The sequence below is a fragment of the Pogoniulus pusillus genome, chromosome 3, assembly GCF_015220805.1.
Source record: "Pogoniulus pusillus isolate bPogPus1 chromosome 3, bPogPus1.pri, whole genome shotgun sequence".
Lineage (NCBI taxonomy): Eukaryota > Metazoa > Chordata > Aves > Piciformes > Lybiidae > Pogoniulus > Pogoniulus pusillus.
In genome coordinates, this window is record NC_087266.1 from 17,449,238 (window position 1) to 17,468,338 (window position 19,101).

The 19,101-nt window shown below is 42.6% G+C and overlaps 1 protein-coding gene across 4 annotated transcripts in view; it reads right to left on the reverse strand.

The window, feature by feature from the left end:
• The window catches only part of ALKBH8 (alkB homolog 8, tRNA methyltransferase), a 57,816-nt gene extending 39,020 nt beyond the window's left edge, over nucleotides 1-18,796 (reverse strand). The window contains exons 1-7 of one of the 4 annotated variants that reach the window (XM_064170978.1): nucleotides 18,612-18,796; nucleotides 17,366-17,539; nucleotides 11,510-11,650; nucleotides 7,848-8,088; nucleotides 6,749-6,880; nucleotides 5,781-5,876; nucleotides 3,509-3,613 (exon numbers count right to left, since the gene is read on the reverse strand). In XM_064170978.1, the coding sequence (XP_064027048.1) occupies nucleotides 3,509-3,613; nucleotides 5,781-5,876; nucleotides 6,749-6,880; nucleotides 7,848-8,088; nucleotides 11,510-11,641 (706 nt within the window). In that variant the 5' untranslated portion in view covers nucleotides 11,642-11,650; nucleotides 17,366-17,539; nucleotides 18,612-18,796. Of the gene's footprint in view, nucleotides 1-3,508; nucleotides 3,614-5,780; nucleotides 5,877-6,748; nucleotides 6,881-7,847; nucleotides 8,089-11,509; nucleotides 11,651-16,872; nucleotides 16,993-17,365; nucleotides 17,540-18,611 lie in introns of those variants that run through there. The other 3 variants (XM_064170971.1, XM_064170987.1, XM_064170994.1) reach the window with 3 other exon arrangements.
• Nucleotides 18,797-19,101: the final 305 nt, after the last annotated feature.

A 19,101-nucleotide genomic window follows, 5' to 3' on the forward strand; every position in this document is an offset into this window, starting at 1 on the left:
CTGTTAACAAGTTCTATTTCCATGCATGTCTGTGTAGAATGGGATGTATAACTGAACAAACAAAACCTGCCTTATAAAAATTTGAGGACCACTATCTGACTTCTATGCCCAGATCACATGCAGACACTTAACACAAGCACTCTGTATAATCAGTGAAAATATCCAGAAGGCAGTTCAGGGCACCCAAAGGGCTCACTCACCCTCTGAAGACACCAAATGCTTTCCTTGCTGCACAGAGCACCTGAAATCACCATCCAGTCATCTTAGGCAGTTTAGCACTTAACACCAACAGTCACACTACACTAGTTGACTTTGGGCCTTAGTTTCTCCATGATTATTTCTTCCTCACAGAGAAGAAATCACCCCAAGGGAGCCTCTATTGCTAACCAAGTGACTGTAATAAGGGTCTCAGCTGCAGAATTAGGACCTGCTACCATGAACTCAGGCACTGCTAGCGTCAAATCCTGTCCCTGCATTGTAGTTTACAGAACTCTAGACACCATTGCCAGGCCAGCCCCCCAGTAGCACATCTGTTTGTGTGTGCATAAGGAAACACACATAGCTGAGACCAGCCCAAAGGACAGCAATTTAAAATTATTTCTTTAACATTTTTATTTCAGATCTGCTAACCAGAAAGAAACTGCCATTCTCTGCAGCTCATGCCACAGTTTTAACACCCAAGTCCTGAAAAAGCACTGTGCATGCAACAGCAAGATCTCACCACATGGTGGGGAACTGTAGTCAGGGTGGAAAAAAGCTAGCGGGCAGTTGGGGAGAACAGCAGCTGCACCTGCCTTGGCCACCATCGCAGGCCCAGACAGGCAGAGCAACTCCTGTGTGATCCAAACAAAAGCAGCTACGTTTGCTAATTAAAAGCAAATGTCCACGTTGGATGCTATCAAATTCTGGAGCTGAAAACACTTTTCAAGAGTGTCAGTCAGGCCTATAAAGCATCCTTATTACCTCTGTATGTAAATTATTACCTCTGTATGTAAATATTCTGCATTCCATTATTGTCTGTAAAAGTAATACAAATGTTTCATGAGGTCAGCATTTAATCTGATAGAAAACCATCGAGACTTGAAAATGAAGGATGCACATCTGTTTGTGCTTGCTCATAACTCTGCCTTAGTGCAAATCACTGAAATTCTGCCTTCAGATGCACACTGAAGTCAGTGTAATTCACTGTGCAACAGAACATTAACTGCTCTCTTCAATATCACCCAGACAGTTCATAGAATAGTTTGGACTGCAAGGGACCTTAAAGATCATCTAGTTACAGCCCCTTCTGCCACAGGCAGAGACACCTCTCACTAGACCAGTGTGGTGGTAGGCCAAAACAGACCCACTCTGAGTCTGGGCATGGTTCCCCGCTCCCCCACCCCCTTCTGAAGTGGGAAGAGACTCGGAGAAAAAGTACAGAGAAGGAGCCACTGAGTCTAGGGATCAGTGCTTGCTCACACTTGTTTTGCTCCTGTTTACATCTTGTGGTAAACAAGGTATATACACTTGGCTTGTGCCTGCCTCGTGCAAGGCCTATGTTTTCCCCAATTTGGGTAAAGCAAGCCCATGACTTCACCTAATATGGTTAGTTCTGGCAAAGTGCCATTCTGATTGGTTAATCTCAGTTGCCCAATGGAGCAATTAAGACTCAAGCAATTGATAAAAGTAAGCCAGAAGTTGTAAACAACTTGCCTTACCTTACCAATCCTTGCCTTTCTATACCCTGCCTTGCTGCTTCAAGACCAGCCTTGCTGCTTAATAACAACCTTTGCTGCTTCATAACAAACCTTGTTTCCTGGAAACTTTGTCATGCCTCAGTTTACCAAGGAGAAGCATAAGCACCCACGCCATAGGCAAGAGTCATTGCTGAAAACTGCCTGAAACTGGCCAGCAGTAGCATGAACAATCACACCGGCAGGTAATGACAGCCTAGACTGTGCAGAAGGGGTAAGACCAGGACAGTCAAGTGCCCCCAAGCAAGCTGCATTACTGCCACTAGCAGTTACAGCTACTGAAAGCCGCTCCTAGTTTGAGAGCTCGCTTACACAGATCTCACCAGTTTGTGTTTTGAGAAAAAGCAGCTTACTGCCAGACAGTAAGACATCCTGTCTGCCTGCACACCTCTGAACCCCCGTGCCAAGCCCAGAGCCCCAGGAAGGATAACCATCTGCTTGAAAACAGACTAAGACCAGGACAGAAGACCATGCAAGCCCCAGACATCCTGTGAATGTCTTGGGAAACTAAAAGCTTCCAACGGTTACCATACCACTGACAGCACCCCCTCAAGTGTTTTGGGTACTGTCTGGACTATAATGCAGCCCCAGAAATCCGGAAATACTAATTTGTGAGTGAATATCGTATCACACAGTATCATCATCAAGGTTGGAAGAGACCTCACAGATCATCAAGTCCAGCCTCTTTGTAATTAGAGCTCTTCGCTTTGGTTCTGTTTAATCTAATTGTGCCGCCTGCATCAGCAGAAAGTAGTCTCTTGCGCCCCCTAGAGGGCAAGCAGCATATTGCACCACTTAAGAATTCATATATCACTTCCACTAACATTATACGTACGAACACCAAGAGACATTTCCTGTAGACTGTATGCACAGTGTAAGGAGCAAGAAGAGTCTGAAGTGACCAAATGCACTCGACTATTACATGGCTATTTATTCTTCTATCTTTTCGTGGTTAGTTTCCATGTTACAGCCTTGGACTCTGAAAACACCACCAATTTTCCTAACGGTGGTATCAGAAACTGTACTTCTAAAGACAAACTCCCAGGTTCAGAAACCAGTATGAAGACTTCAGTTCTACGTGTTTCTGGTCACAGAAGAAATATCCTAAACAGGTCCTCAAATCCTGTCCCCACACCATGTCACATTTAGATGCTACTTTCTACTGATTTTCACTTAAGCTGTACTGGTTTTGCTAGAATAAAGTTAACTTTCCTCACAGTATTTTGCTTGTATGATACCGCATTTTGCTTCTGTAATGAAAGCAGTATTGATAATATAGAGATATTTTAGTTACTGCTAAACAGTGCTTACACAAAGACAAGAACTTTTCTTCTCCTTTTACCACTCTACATGTGAGTAGGCTGGGGGTTGGGAGGGGGCAGAGATGGCACAACTGACCTCATCTGACCAAAAGGATATTCCATACCATATGATACTGTGCTCAACAACAAAGTTAGGTGAGAATGAGAATTTTAGCAGGGATGCCATTATTTGTGCACTGACACTGCTTGGCAAGTAGTGAACAGTTGTTTGGTTGTTTGTTGTTTATTTAAAATTGCTTGGATTTTCTTTTTGTTCCTTTCCCTTTTTTTTTTTTTTTTTAAAGCCTTAAAGTTTCATTATCTCAACCCACAAGTTTTCTCACTTTTATCTTTTTTATTCTCTCCTTGGTCTCAATGAGGGGGAGTAAGCAAGTGGGCATGTGGTGCTAAGTTGCCTACAAATGTTACACTAGAGAAAGAGCTCAAAATTTTTGAAGGACACAAACATACCTTGTCCAGGTTCATACTGATTTACAGTCAGTTGATCAGGTTTATGTTTGATGTATCCCTGCTTCAAGCACTTCTCCAAGAACAGGTCACAAACTTCAGGAATACCTAGTTATAGAAACAAAACTATATGTAAGCCAGAATAGTTTTTAATATTTTTTTCTTTCCTTTTTACACTAACTATAATAGCTGACAAAATACATAGATACAGCTTCACAGATATGCAAGTCCATCTTTAACAATGATCACTCTGTATTTGTTGTAAAAGACCTGATCTGCAAGTCTGATACACTCATAACGCTTTGCTATTAGAAAGGCCATTCCCTCAAGACCTCTGCATTCAGAAGCGGATCACTCCTACAAATGCAAACTAACCTATCCTCCTACACATAAATAAGCTGATTAAATCAGCAGCAAAATTTCCACCAATTACAGTAAAAACATTTTAGTCAAGAAGCAAAATTATTATGCTCTACAGAGGGACTTGGATAGATTGGATTAACGGGCCAGTGTCAGTGGCATGAGCTTCAATAAGGCCGAATGCCAGGTCCTGCACTTGGGTCACAACAACCCCAGACAATGCTACAGGCTTGGGGAGGTATGGCGGAAAGCTGCCCAGCAGAAAGTGACCTGAGGGTTGTAATAAACAAGTCAATGTGAGCAAGCCGTGTGCCCAGCTGGTCCAGAAAGCCAATGGCATTCTGACTTGTATTAGAAATGCCGTGTCCAGCAGGAGCAGGGAGGTTCTGCCACCTTGTACTCGGCTCTGGTGAGGCCACACCTCAAGTACTGTGTTCAGTTTTGGGCACCTCATAACAAGAGAGATGTGGAGGTGTTGGCCAAGTGTAGAGGAAGGCAACAAAGCTGGTGAAGGGCCTGAAGAATAAATCTTATGAAAAGCAACTGAAGGAGCTGGGGCTGGTTAGTTTGAAGAAGAGGCTGAGGGAAGACCTCATCAGTCTCTACAGATACCTGAAAGGATGCTGTGGAGAGGCTGCTGCTGGTCTCTTCTCACAGGTAAACAGTGATAAAACACGCGAGAATGGCCTCAAGCTGTGATTGGGTACATTTAGAATGGACACTTGGAAACATTTTTTTCACAGAAAGCGTGGTCAGGCATTGGAATGGGCTGCCTAGGGAGGTGGTTGGGTCACCAACCCTGGATATGTTTAAAAGTCATGTGGATACGGTGCTTAAGGATATGGTTTAATGGTGAGCTTTTTAGAGTAGGGACAACAGTTGGACTTGATGATCCTGGGGTTCTTTTCCAGCCTGGATGTTCCTGTGATTCTACAAAATCAGAAGTTGTGCAGAGAGCTCTTTAAAAAAAATGTACCCCTTTAAAAAATGTAACCCCTGTTACTGAACTAAATCTCACCCAAAATATCTGCTGATGTTAAACTGGCTTTGAAGTAAGAGTGAAAATTACAGTCCTTTACTGAAGCTTTGGTTTGCCATTTTACTCAAGAACTTCAGTGTAAAATTCTATCGGAGGTAACAGCCACAAAGAGGTTAGTAACAGCCCCTCCATGAATCTATTGATTATGCATTTCTCTTGCACAAATAGGCTAGCTGTGAGACTATAAAACAACCCAAACATCAGTCCTTTCATTTAGCTTCACTGTTAAAATTACAATTTAACATGAGTCTTTCCATTAGAAGCTAGATATATCCCAACATACTTACAACACCTTAAACACCTTCAAGTTTTATAGAATTTAACTCCCTTTTTTCACTACTTTTAAATCTCAGACTGTAAGATGACTCGCTCACTTTTCTCTGACTCACAGCACTAAACTCTCAAATCTCTTCAAAATTGCTTTCACTCCAAAGAAAAGTATTCAGTTTGCCTCTGCTAGCATTTTGGTCTGCCTTCGAGCTAGCAGAGATAAACATGCAAAGCAACATATATCACAACTCCCAAATAAACAAATTTATAATTTGTAACATATAGCTGGTTTAGGAAACAAAAGCTAAAATAAGAAAGATGATTAAAATCTCAAAAGCTTCATTTGAATGAACCTTAACAAAGGGTAGCAACCCCTGGCTGTAACCGATTGGAAAAGAAGTTTCAAGCACTCGCTGTAATTTGGAATACATCTTATTCAGAAGTACTGCTTTTTAAGTGCTGTGTGTGCTTAAGATACAGTGAAGGCTCCCCTTTTATTAGAATATCAACTCTCCTTTGATTAGAATCTCAGGAAGGGTTAAAGACTTTGTACTATGGTTCAAACATCAATGCAAAGTAAGTATGATTTAATAGGGAAATTCCCACCTCCAGGTAAAGGTTTGTCTTTATCAACATTGTTGTTGTTATAGCAAAACTCGTATCCAAAATGTTTTACTCTTCTATGCTTTAAAGTCTTCTGGGCTGTAAAAACACGGAAGTTTCAAGATTAGAGCACACAGAAGTACAGGCACTTTGCTATGCTTCTCTAATCCATCTGACCTCGTATACACTCTTTAATTAACAGTTAAAACCCTTGGTACATACTTCTCCTTGGCACTTCTCTAACAGTAAAAACCCTTCATGACACACACTTCTTCCACCTTACTATCTTTTGTAGTTCCTGAAGCATCACATTCATTGCTGACAAAAGTCAAAGAGATGCAAGAAGCAGAGTATCAGTTTTAATGAGCCATGTTTAACATATCTTTAATTTTGCCCTGATTGCTGAACTTGCACTTGATTAATATCCTGTGGATACAGCAGGATCACTAAGTTACCAATCATTAAGTTACACGTTCGGCAAGGTAAATATAACCCCTTGTACTGTTCCAATGAAGAAAATGTACTCAAAAGCTTTTAAGTGAACTCCAAGACAATTAATTTATTGAGAGATTTAACTCCACAGAGCTCAAGTGAATCACGGAATATGTATCCGATTGGAAGAGACCTCAGCACCTCACTGACTTCTTTTCAGTCTAAGAGAGAACACAGCTCCTCAGACAACAAATTACAAGAACAGTCTTCTGCTTGGCTTAAGAAACCTAAAAAACACTTTAGTTCTTTCTGGATGCAGAAATATTCTTCAAGTAAATGCATACCAGGTATATCACTTCAGAGTACTTGCCCTCAGGAGTTTATCATTGGCAGTATAAGACTCCACTTCTAAAATACTAAGACCAAATACACAGTGATTTCAAACAATACATTTAGGCTGCCAATTTCTTGTGAACTGATGCTGTAGGAAAAAACAGTATAAAAACACGGAAGGTCTGTATTTCTGTGGTTCTGCTCACCATTCTGAGTATCTTCATTTCCTATCCAGTCAATACTTTCCAACATGTGCCTTTCTTCCTCTGGAGAAATAATCTTTTCGATGACCATTAGGCCTGGAGGCAAGTTTTTGGGAACAGCATCCTGCCAGAAAACTAAGATGTATGGAAAAAGAGAAAATTGTCACTGTTTAGAGAAAACAAAATTGTATTATCTACAGGGATATGGCATAGCTGTAGAAATATTTATCTTAACACTACAATGGAGCCCTCATGGGGATCTTATTTAGTGAATGAAGAATCCCTTTTCGGCATGACAAAATTCTGCAGTATGCAAAGCAATTTCTAAACATTTTACGGCACAAGACCAACAATTCAAATGCAAAAATCACTTGTGATTTTCCTGTCAAAATAATGGTAAATAGAACTTCTCAATCACATCAGGATTCTAACTGCAGTTCACTTTAATTGTCTAGAATTTTGTTGAATTTGCAAGCTTACTCTCTGTCCCAAGAACCAACTAGTAAAACAAATACAGAGGAGTATAATGCAATACTTGCATAAATAAATGCAAGGACATTCAGTTTGCCATCCTAACAGCTTAAAAAAGTTATTATCAGCATAATGCACCAAGTAGCACCCCAAGCCCTTTTCACTAGGCATTATAAAAAAAACACAGGAAGAGGAACAGCTCTTGACCTAAATAACTTATAGTGAGCCATCTCCCCTGGACACAAGGAGAAAAAAGAGCCAGAAACCTTAACCATGCCCATTTTCCTTCTTGGAACCGAGACAGAGATTGCAAGGTTAAGTTCATACAAGAAGTCCAATGAAATGTTCAGAGATAAACTAAGTACCTTAATCACAAATCCTTCATGTGTAATAATGAACAGTCCAGAAACTACCTAAATCCTTTATCCTCCAAGTAAAGGAGTTCAAATTAGAGTATCCTATCGCTAAATATAAGAAGCAAAGATTATTTTATGTCCTCAGTCTTTGACTCTGGATTTCATTCTCTGTCTACTTAAAAAGACTAGTGTGCTTTTAGCTATATTTACAATTTATGAAGTAAAAGCAAAGGGAAGCAGGAAGTTTGATATGTAGGAGAGAAGGAAAACAGTACCTTTTTCCACAAAATTAATATAAAGAACAATGTTTTGGCCACAGTCTTCCAGTGTTACTTCTTTTCCATTAAGGGTATCAAAGGCTTTCTTAGCTTCTTCTGTTGTCCCATATTTCACAAACGAATATGGTTTATTTGGTGGCATTAAGAGTGTTTCCACCAATCCATATTCTTCTACTATTTTGAGCAGTTGATGTCGATTCATTCCATTGCCAAGACCTGCATTGGCAATAACCAGGCTCTAATTGAAGAGGAATTAAAAAAATGGCAGAATTAGCAATTACTGTTAGTTCACTTAAAACTAATTCTCTACCAGGAAAGCAGCTCTACAAAGAAAAATTAAGCCCATATGTACTGTTCTGTGTATTCCACACAAGATATTTATGTTTCAATGAGGTATATGAGGCTAAGGCAACCCTTGTTTGTCCAGCACATATTCTGGCAGAAAGTCTTGCAGTCTCTATCAGAGAGACATCCTCTATGAACACATGTAGTTACTATTTCAATTGCAGCTAAGCTTCAAAGTGTCATGTGTGCATCAAGTATACTGCAAGCAGTGACACTGGGACACAGTTTTGAAGGTTTCTGAAGTGGATTTTTTTTCCAAGGCATCTGCTATCACTAATATACACAAAGAGGAAAATCTCAGAAGATTGATTTAATTTTTTTAACAAATGTTTTCTCATCTTTGCCAAAGAGTCTCCTCAAGAATATAGGCTGAATTTCCCATTTCCACCTGTTTCCACCCTCATACATGGGTTTCACCAAAAAAGGGGCTGCCTCTAGAAATAAAGCATCTAGTTGCACTCCAACACTGTTATCTGAAAACTCTCTCTTTTGTTTTTATAAACAGAATATTTACATCCCATCCTTAGTTAATACAGATTATTTTATTCACAGTGCTGCATTCCTTAATTCTATGCTTTCATAGCAGTTTATGTTTAAAATTATCAAGGAGCATGCAGTTCATGAGGATTGCTGCCAGTTTGCCAAATATCAGAAGAAACAACAAAACAGAACTTTTCAAAGGACTATTATTCAAGAAATATCCTTTGAAAATACATAGGTCTTTTCAAAATAAACTAACAAGTTCTTCTGACATCTGAACAGCTACATGCCATAACTGGATGTTCAATCTAATCTAATGGTAGTTAAAGGAAGTTTAAGTCTCTTTTTAAAGGCCAAATTAGGATGCAGTCTTAAAGTTTTGATTGCACTCTGGCAACTCCAAACAGCTAGCAACAATATTCTCAGATTAACTCCATGTAATATCTTTACAGAAGATTTTCAGTCAATTTTTTCTTTGAAGTCTATAAATGTTCTATGACCTTTTCTGAAGGTAAAGTGTTCAACTGTTTCAAATTATATAGTGAGTACTGATGTCATTATGCCTAGTGGACCAGCTTTGATAACACTTGTTCTTAGCTCTGCATTAGGGTATCCACTACTCATGACATTTTTCACATACTACCATATTATTGATATTTCCTAGAATATTATCAGTGGAGAGGCCTATGTGTGTAGATAACATGCAGAGACTCAAATCCGTCCCTTCACTGGCTGTAGGCACTGCACCTACAAGAATCATAGAATCAACCAGGTTGGAAGAGACCTCCAAGATCATCCAGTCCAACCTAGCATCCAGCCCTAGCCAGTCAACTAGACCATGGCACTAGTGCCTCATCCAGTCTTTTCTTGAAGACCTCCAGGGATGGTGCCTCCACCACCTCCCTGGGCAGCCCATTCCAATGGCAAATCACTCTCTCTGTGAAGATCTCCCTCCTAACATCCAGCCTATACTTTCCCTGGCACAACTTGAGACTGTGTCCCCTTGTTCTATTGCTAGTTGCCTGGGAGAAGAGGCCACCCCCCACCTGGCTACAATGTCTATCACTACACAGCAGCATCATGCATAGCAACTGATCACACTCCCCTAACTGTCCCATTTTAATATAATCAGGTTCTTGTGCAAGGCCTGATAGCATTTGCTAAATTCTTGAGAGAAGTTTATCACTAGCATTATGATTTTGTTTCATGTATCACTTATTCAAACACTCTTGTCATCAATTAATACCCTGCTGGACCCCAAAATTACTCTTTAAATAGATTATATTAATAATTTGGTATCCAGGACAGTGTCAGAGCAAAAAATCCTGGATTACAGACTAATTTCCAAGGAAAACCAGAAAAACAGCAGCTACTCCAAAAAGCTTACAATGTACACAAGATTTCTGGGTCTTCTAACATATGTTCACATGGTGTAAAATCTGAGTGAAAACTAAGCCAAAAAAGTATGAGATCTAATCGATGATGCCATATTTAAATGGGAAGAATTCACAGGGTCAAGGCTAGGTAGAGTAAGTGGTGCTGCTCCACAATGTTTCAAGCCATTGGCATCTCCTTACAACTGATAGAGGGAGATTATAAACTCTCTCTTCCTCTCTGTCTCCAAGTTCCTGTCACTTTTTGCTACAGTACTATCTGCAAGGTCTCCCTCTGATCTGCTGTAATTCTGTGCTGTCACAGAAAACTACAAACCAAAAGCTGAGCAGCTTTCAGTTACGTTAGGGAATAAACTGGTTTATGGTAAAGTCCATTGAGCATCATAAGAAAGAAGTATTCTCTCCTATCTTGTCCTCTTTCGTTCAAGGGAAAAGTTGTCCCCTTTTCAAACAGCTGCTTGTCAGTCAATCATTTTGACTCCCCCCGAACCACAGACTAAATCAGTTTATATGAAGAAAACAATGCGGGAAGAAAGATTTCCAAGATAGACATGTTTTTAACAGAGAGTTTAGATGAGACAAATTGTTCTTGGTAGAGAAGTGCAGAGGAAAGACAGACACAAAAGCCAGAAAAGACAAGAAATCAGACAGAAGAAATTAAAAAAAAAAAAGGTTCAACAAGGTAACATACTTAGAATCATAGAATCAGTCAGGGTTGGAAGGGACCACAAGGATCATCTAGTTCAAATCCCCCTGCCATGGGCAGGGACACTCTACCCTACAGCAGGCTGCCCAAAGCCCCATCCAGCCTGGCCTTAAACACCTCCAGGGATGGGGCCTCAACCACCTCCCTGGGCAACCCATTCCGGGCTCTCACCACTCCCATGCTGAACAACTTCCTCCTCACGTCCAGCCTGAACCTACCCATCTTCAGCTTTGCTCCATTCCCCCTAGTCCTGTCACTCCCTCATATCCTGAAAAGTCCTTCCCCAGCTTTTTTTGTAGGCTCCCTTCAGATCCCAAAACATAAGGTCACCTGGAAGCCTTCTCTTCTCCAGACTCCACAGCCCTAACTCTTTCAGTCTGTCCTCTGATCATCCTCATGGCCCTTCTCTGGACACGCTCCAGCACATCCACATCCTTCTTGTAATGGGGGCTCCAGATCTGGACACAGTACTCCAGGTGGGGTGTACTTCTTCCTATACTTCTTCCTCCTCCCCAACCCAAGGAAGTCCTGTTCCAGATTTTTTTAAAATATTAAAAAAAACCAACCTTATCCAAAGGCCATCAAAGTCTCTTCACAGACATTAAACTGCCAAAGTACAGTTCTACTTCAAAAAGGTACAGAAACTCAATCCTCTTTTAGACAAAGCATATGTGAGAACAGAACACAGATAAGCAGCATTTTCACACTACCATAAAAACAGAACTACAAGTTACCTGTGTGGCATGGGAGACACATTCAATGCCCTCATGTCTCATTAGTGTACGCTGAGCTCTGACTTGCTTCCTCAATACTTTTTTCTTCACTTTATGGACTTTCAAATGATCTTCAGTGGTTTTAACTTCCATGCTGGTCGTCTAGAAAACAGCAGTAACAACACTGAGTAAGCCTTCTGCTTGAAAAATTAAATACTTTAGTCTGCCCTAGAGAGATAGCCTCCTCTTCTCATATGTCATCACTGGGACATACGTAATCCCAGATGTCATTCATTATTTTGAGTGGGACAAAACCAATTCTGAGAAGTATGTTGTTTTTCAGTCAACAGCACAATTTTCAACATCCTTGCAGTTCTGTTATTAAATTGTCTTTTATTAAAAGGATTTCTCTCAAAAATAAAGCTTCATAAGGATTGTCATGATTAAATTTTCCAAGATTTTCCTTTTTCTCTTCACTCCTTTATTCACACTATAACCGTTTGCAGTTTTTAACTTGCCTGCCTCACCTGTTTTCATACCACAATTTCAGTTCATTTCCTTTTATCCACAGGGTCTCCAGAGCAGAGCAAGAGAAAAAAAGAATTATGTGGGACTGCCACAAGATTTGTATCATCTCAGCTTCTAAGTCATTCATGCCTCACCAAATCCTTGATCTGGAGATGAACTGTTCCCATTAGGCTCCTTTTTCCTAACTGCCACTTTCAAGTTTATATGACATCTGGCAAAAATTGCTTGTCTTGAGACTAGAAGAAGTTGTTCAATTCTTTAATATCTAAAAATCAGCAAGCAGGATGCTCCACACATCATTTAGAACATTTCCCATGGCCAAATTTCACACAGATCACATTACTGTCATGAGAAGTAACAGAAAACTGAGTACAAATTGACTACTGAATTTAGTAGGAACACAGCATTCACCCACCAGTGAGTTACTTAAGGGTTGCTGGTCGTCTTCAGGTTTTGTTGCATCTTCTGCCACTTCTGGTCTACCACTATGCTGAGATAATACAGTACCTTCCTACACCCATTTGAGCCTCCTTTCTATTCCTTTCTCCCTTCCCACTTCCTTCAAATCCAAGGGAAGAGTCCAGAGCTAACATAAGACAATGACAAAGCTCCCAAACATTCATGTGACTAGACTTCAACTTTCTCTTGTTTTCTCTCTGTATCATAATTTCTTACCCATATTTTACGGGTTTATTTTTGCACAAAAATCCTTCTACAAGTGCAGCTGGGCAAAATAACCACAGTCTATCCTTTCCCACTCTTTTATCATCATTGATCTGACAACAATCACAGTATCACAGTATCACCAAGGTTGGAAGAGACCTCACAGATCATCAAGTCCAACCCTTTACCACAGTGCCCAAGGCTAGACCATGGCACCAAGTGCCACATCCAACCTTGCCTTGAACTGCCCCAGGGACAACGACTCCACCACCTCCCCAGGCAGCCCATTCCAGTGCCCAATGACTCTCTCAGTGAAGAACTTTCTCCTCACCTCGAGCCGAAATTTCCCCTGGCGCAGCCTGAGGCTGTGTCCTCTTGTTCTGGAGCTGGCCACCTGAGAGAAGAGAGCAACCTCCTCCTGGCCACAACCACCCTTCAGGTAGTTGTAGACAGCAATAAGGTCACCCCTGAGCCTCCTCTTCTCCAGGCTAAACAACCCCAGCTCCCTAAGCCTCTCCTCGTAGGGCTTGTGCTCGAGGCCTCTCACCAGCCTCGTCGCCCTTCTCTGGACACGCTCAAGCATCTCAGTGTCCTTCCTAAACTGGGGGGCCCAGAACTGAACGCAGTACTCGAGGTGTGGTCTGACCAGTGCAGAGTACAGGGGCAGAATGACCTCCCTGCTCCTGCTGACCACACCATCCCTGATGCAGGCCAGGATGCCACTGGCTCTCTTGGCCACCTGGGCACACTGCTGGCTCATGTTCAGGCGGGTATCAATCAGTACCCCCAGATCCCTCTCTGTCTGGCTGCTCTCCAGCCACTCCGACCCCAGCCTGTATCTCTGCATGGGGTTGTTGTGGCCAAAGTGCAGCACCCTGCACTTTGAGCTATTGAACCCCATCCCATTGGCCTCTGCCCATCTGTTCAGGCGGTCAAGGTCCCGCTGCAGAGCCCTTCTGCCCTCCAACCCAGCCACATCTGCCCCCAGCTTAGTGTCATCTGCAAACTTGCTGATGACTGACTCGATGCCCAATCCTTCCACCTCATCCTCTCTTCACCTCAAAAAGTGGTTTTGTTTCCCGTTTTGTGAGTTCATTTGTTATATTTTTTCTTAAAAAAAAAAAAAAAATCACACTGAAACACAACTACATTCACTTATTTAAATCACAGAATCATATCAGGGGCTGCTAGGGACCTCAAAAGATTATCTGGTCCAGTCCCCCCACCAGAGCAGGATCACCTAGAGCAGATCACACTGGAATGCACCCAGAGGGTTCTTGAATATCCCTAGAGAGGCAGACTCCACAACCTCCCTGGGCAGCTGGTTCCAGTGCTCTGTCCCCCTCACAGTGAAAAAATTCCTTCTCAGGTTCACTTGGAACCTCTTATGCCCCAGCTTCCACCCACTGCCCCTTGTGCTGTCACTGGGCATAACAGAAAAGAGGCTGTCTCTGTCCTCCTAGTACTCACACCGTACATATTTATAAATATGAATGAGGTCACCCCTTAGTTGTCTCCTCTCCAACTTAAAAAGTCCCAGCTCCCTCAGTCTCTCCTCATAAGGATGACAGTGCATCAACTCCAACAACTGGTCATCTAATTGCACACCTTCTGGCTTACAAGCATGTGTAGCGGCTTCCCAATGCCTGAACTGTGGGCATAATTATGATAATATATGACTATGTACCACAGGAAAATTGTTAACAGTAAAAAAAAATTAATTTCACATGAGTATTTAATGCAACTTGGTACTCAAAAGACTTGACAAATATTTTCCTTTAAACAAAAGCAAATACACTAAACTGGTATGAAAATCATAGAATCAATCAGGTTGGAAGAGACCTCCAAGATCACCAGTCCAACCTAGCACCCAGCCCTAGCCAGTCAACTAGACCATGGCACTAAGTGCCTCATCCAGTCTTGTCCTGAACACCTCCAGGGACGGTGCCTCCACCACCTCCCTGGGCAGCCCATTCCAATGGCAAATCACTCTCTCTGTGAAGAACTTCCTCCTAACATCCAGCCTATACTTCCCCTGGCACAACTTGAGACTGTGGCCCCTTGTTCTGTTGCTGGTTGTCTGGGAGAAGTGACCAACCCCCACCTGGCTACAATGTCCCTTCAGGTAGTTGTAGACAGCAATGAGGTCACCCGAGCCTCCTCTTCTCCAGGCTAAACAATCCCAGCTCCCTCAGCCTCTCCTTATAGGGTTAAATACTAAAGAGTTGCATAGGAATAGTACATATTCCCTGTAACTGCTGCAGGATTATCATCATCAACATGCATAGGTATTAACTGCACCAAAAGAGAAAAATATTTAAAGGGAATCTGAATAACAGAAGTACCTCATGGAAATAACAGATTCTAATCCTCAAAAAAAGGAGCAGAATTAATGTTGCTGGGGAAGACTCATTCTTTTGCCACTTTACTATTTGTTGCTTCTTCCTCTCACTCTTGCTATTCCACTCTTAAACACAATTTCACAACAGTTTCCAATAAATTAAAACATTTGTCAAAGAAAGTAAATTGGCAACAACAATTTTGAGCAAACCCAGCAAGTTAATGGCATGGTAGGCTCCAGTAATTCTACTCTGAAACAGTTTCAGATGCCTGATATAAAATTTGAGATAGCATGTCCCCAACAGTTTAAACTCTTACCTCCTAGCCAAACAGCACTATTCAAGTTTTAACATGTATCCTGACCATATACAGGTCACATTTACATCTGAACTTGACAAAAAAATAATCAGCAATTGCTTAGTGCCAAGACCCACCCTACCACCAATGGACTCTTGCCAGTTCCTAGAGTTTCTCACTCAGAGTTAATTCAAGTATAACCATGCTAGGATGCAATGGAGGCAAAATGTTCTGGGCCCCTCAATTCAAGAGAGATGTTGAGGTGCTGGAACGTGTCCAGAGAAGGGCAACAAAGCTGGTGAAAGACCTAGAACACAAACCCTATGAGGAGAGGCTGAGGGAGCTGGGGTTGTTTAGACTGGAGGAGGCTCAGGGGTGACCTCATTGCTGTCTACAACTACCTGAAGGAACACTGTAGCCAGGTGGGGGGTGGCCTCTTCTCCCAGGCAACCAGCAATAGAACAAGGGGACACAGTCTCAAGTTGTGCCCGGGGAGGTATAGGCTGGATGTTAGCAGGAAGTTCTTCACAGAGAGAGTGATTTGCCATTGGAATGGGCCACCCAGGGAGGTGGTGGAGGCACCGTCCCTTGAGGTCTTCAAGAGAAGACTCAATGGGTACTTAGTGCCACGGTCTAGTTGACTGGATAGGGCTGGGGCATGGGTTGGAATGGATGATCTTGGAGGTCTCTTCCAACCTGGTTGATTCTGTGATTCTATGTGTAAGAAGGAAATCTGACAAGTGACGCAGTTTCAGAAAAAGGAGACTACCAAAATAATTACTTTGTGTGGTTCAGAAACACGAAGTGTAGAGGCTGAAAACATCAACAGGCTATAGAGACTCACTTCAGTAAGGTTATATTTATGAGAGATTTGTGAATAACTGCCTCCCATTCCTTTCAAAGCAACAGTGCTCAGTGTTGCTCACTGCATACAATATTGTCTGATTGTCTCTCCTCCCTGAATCTCTTGGTATTTCATTAAATAGATATTTTCATTTCTTGATGGCAGACCTGCACACAGGACACAGTTCATTCTTTGACAAAACCACTATATATGAATAGTTAAAAATTTCGTTTTCTTATTGAGAATTCTTTGCTTAATCTCCAAATAGTATTAAATAAGCAGAAAGTAATGATCCTCTGAATCTTCACTAATTAAATAACAATTAAGAAATCTGAAATATTTTTGCAAGAATAAAGGAGAGTGAAACAAAAACCCCACACCACAATCAATCAAAAAACACACAAACAAACACAAACAAACAAAAAAAACCCAATCAAAATAACAAAAGATAAACTGAAGCAAAGGTACCTGAGAAGGAAACAGTGTAATTATAAGATACACAAAATGTTTACATTAAGTATACTACCCTAAGTGCATCTAATGGGTTACTCTTAGCAGGATTTACCTGATTTGCAGGCTTCTTTACCAAGCTTACCATGACCAAGGTGTTATTAGATTTGGTCCAAAAGGCTTCACCTTCCCAACTTTATTTGCAATACACAGGCAAACCAAAGCAAACAGCTTTACAGGCTATCCACCTGCAGGCTCTTACCTCTTCAGCAGAAAGGCAGGTAGTCTCAGGCTACTTCATGGGAAAGTACTGGAAAGAAGCCTTTAATTTGATAAGGTGATAAGAGACTAAAATGGTATGGGTTTACTGTATGGAACCATGAAAACCCAGTTCAGTTGGAAAAGCATGGAGGCCACGTACATGATCCATACCAGTCATTCAGCCTCTGCAGAACTAAAAGGCCCCTCCCAAAACATCTACACTTCTGTGCACTGGAAACCAACTGATCTCAGCAGAAAGCATCTGAGCATTTAGTTAGGTCATCACCAACTACCATATTCTCCAGGTAAAAGTCAAGAACTTATGGCCCAACATCTGGCAGATTAGCATAGAAACTGAAGCTGAAAGACTGCTTTGCAGCCTTTCATAACCTCTGAACTACATAATAGTGACAAATGATGTGTGACTCAGCTGACTAAATAACACTATTTAAAACTGGCAGAGATGGACTAACACACAATGTCTGCAATCTTACCTTCTGGCCAAGAAACTGAAGATCGTCCCTACATGCTATGTCATATATATATATAGTAGTATACTATACTACTTTGCAAGCATATATGACAACATAACCCAGGTGCCTCTAGTCCTTGAAGACATCTCAAACAGCACCACCTGCATTGCTCTGACAGCTGTCAGTCTCTTCTCCCTAATAAGAAGTGATAAATTGAGAGAAAATGGCCTCGAGATGCACCAGGAGAGGTTTACACTGAGTATTAGAAGAAACCACTGAAAAGGTTATCAAACAGTGGAAGAGGCTCCCCAGAGAAGTGTGTGAACCCCCATACCAGAAGGTGTCTAAAAAACAGAGACGTGGTGCTAAGGGACATGGTTTAGCCCTGAACCTGGTAGTTGGATAAGTGCTAGCCTCGATGATCTTTAAAGTCTTTTCCAATCAAAACAATTCCATGATTGTATCTCACACCCCCCTTACCAAGGCTGGAATGACCACATAAGAAAAAGTGTACAGCATGGATTATTCACTTCTGTGATCACATCCTTGCACAAGTAATTAAAAAGAAGCTCCTGGAAACACATCGAAATGGTCTCTCTGCAATACTAACTCAGGTTATAGCAAATCACACAACTGGCCTGGAATTACTACAAAGGTTTGTGAAGCACCTGCACTTCTGGCAAGTGCATGGTTACTGGAGCTCAACAGCAACTATCTGCAGAGGGAGCACCACGCTCAGTTATGAAGTCTGGCAGTCTGATAGCCAATTTTGTGCAGCAGACATGTACACATACACGTATACACCGTGTACGCACAAGACATCAAAACTGGGGGGAAAAAAACGAAATTCAAGCGCCCCGCTGGGCAGCTCTGAGAGCTCCATCCTTGGCCAAGCAAGTCTGAAGGTTTCGGTACCACCCTGCTGCTATGCTCAGCTCATCTCTGCCAGGCAGCCGGCACTTACACTTGCCACCGACACCTCCGAGATTCATGGGCTCTAGGCACACGTTAAAAATCCTAACGATAATAAGAATAACGGAACCGGGACTATAAAAGCTGTCAGGCCTGGCCTCAAGCCCACTCATACCACCTTGCACGGCCAGGGTTAGGCCGCGGCAGCCTGGGCTGCCCCCTAGCCGCTGGCAAGGCGGGGAGGTAATCCCGCAGTAGGGGCAGCCCCCGCTCCCGCTGCACCCCGCCTGCTCCCTCTCCTTCCACCGGGAGCCAGGCGAGGTACTCCCCGAGCTGGGCCGGCGCCGCACGTTACCTGGGTGGAAGCAGCCATGTTGGGGCGGGCAAGCTCCGCCTGCAGGCCTCCGTCACGGCGGCGCCGCGCCGCGCCCCGAGCGGGTGGGACTTTGGCGCTGGGCAGAGTGCGAGTTCCCCGGGGAGCTTTAGCGAGCCACGGCGTCTGCCCCGCGGCAAATGCAGCCGAGTCGCTCTGACACCAGCTGGTGCTCTGCGCCAGGATTTCCTGATGACCTAGGAGGGATTTCCCCGGAGCATGCGGCAGCTGTCAGACATGCGCTCGGAGGAGGGACGGCTGTGCGTGGGTGGGTTCAGGGCCCGTGCTCTGAACACTGAGGGAATGTGCCAGTGCATGAGCTGAGAGCGGCCGTCAGCAGCCTCCTGCTTTAGGCACACGCTTACTGCCATTCCATAGTTCTCCTCCCGCTGTGCTGCCCAAGCTTCCCTTGCCTGCACACCCTCTCCGTGACACTTTTTCTCTCTACTGCAGACAGCTCCTTGTCATCCTG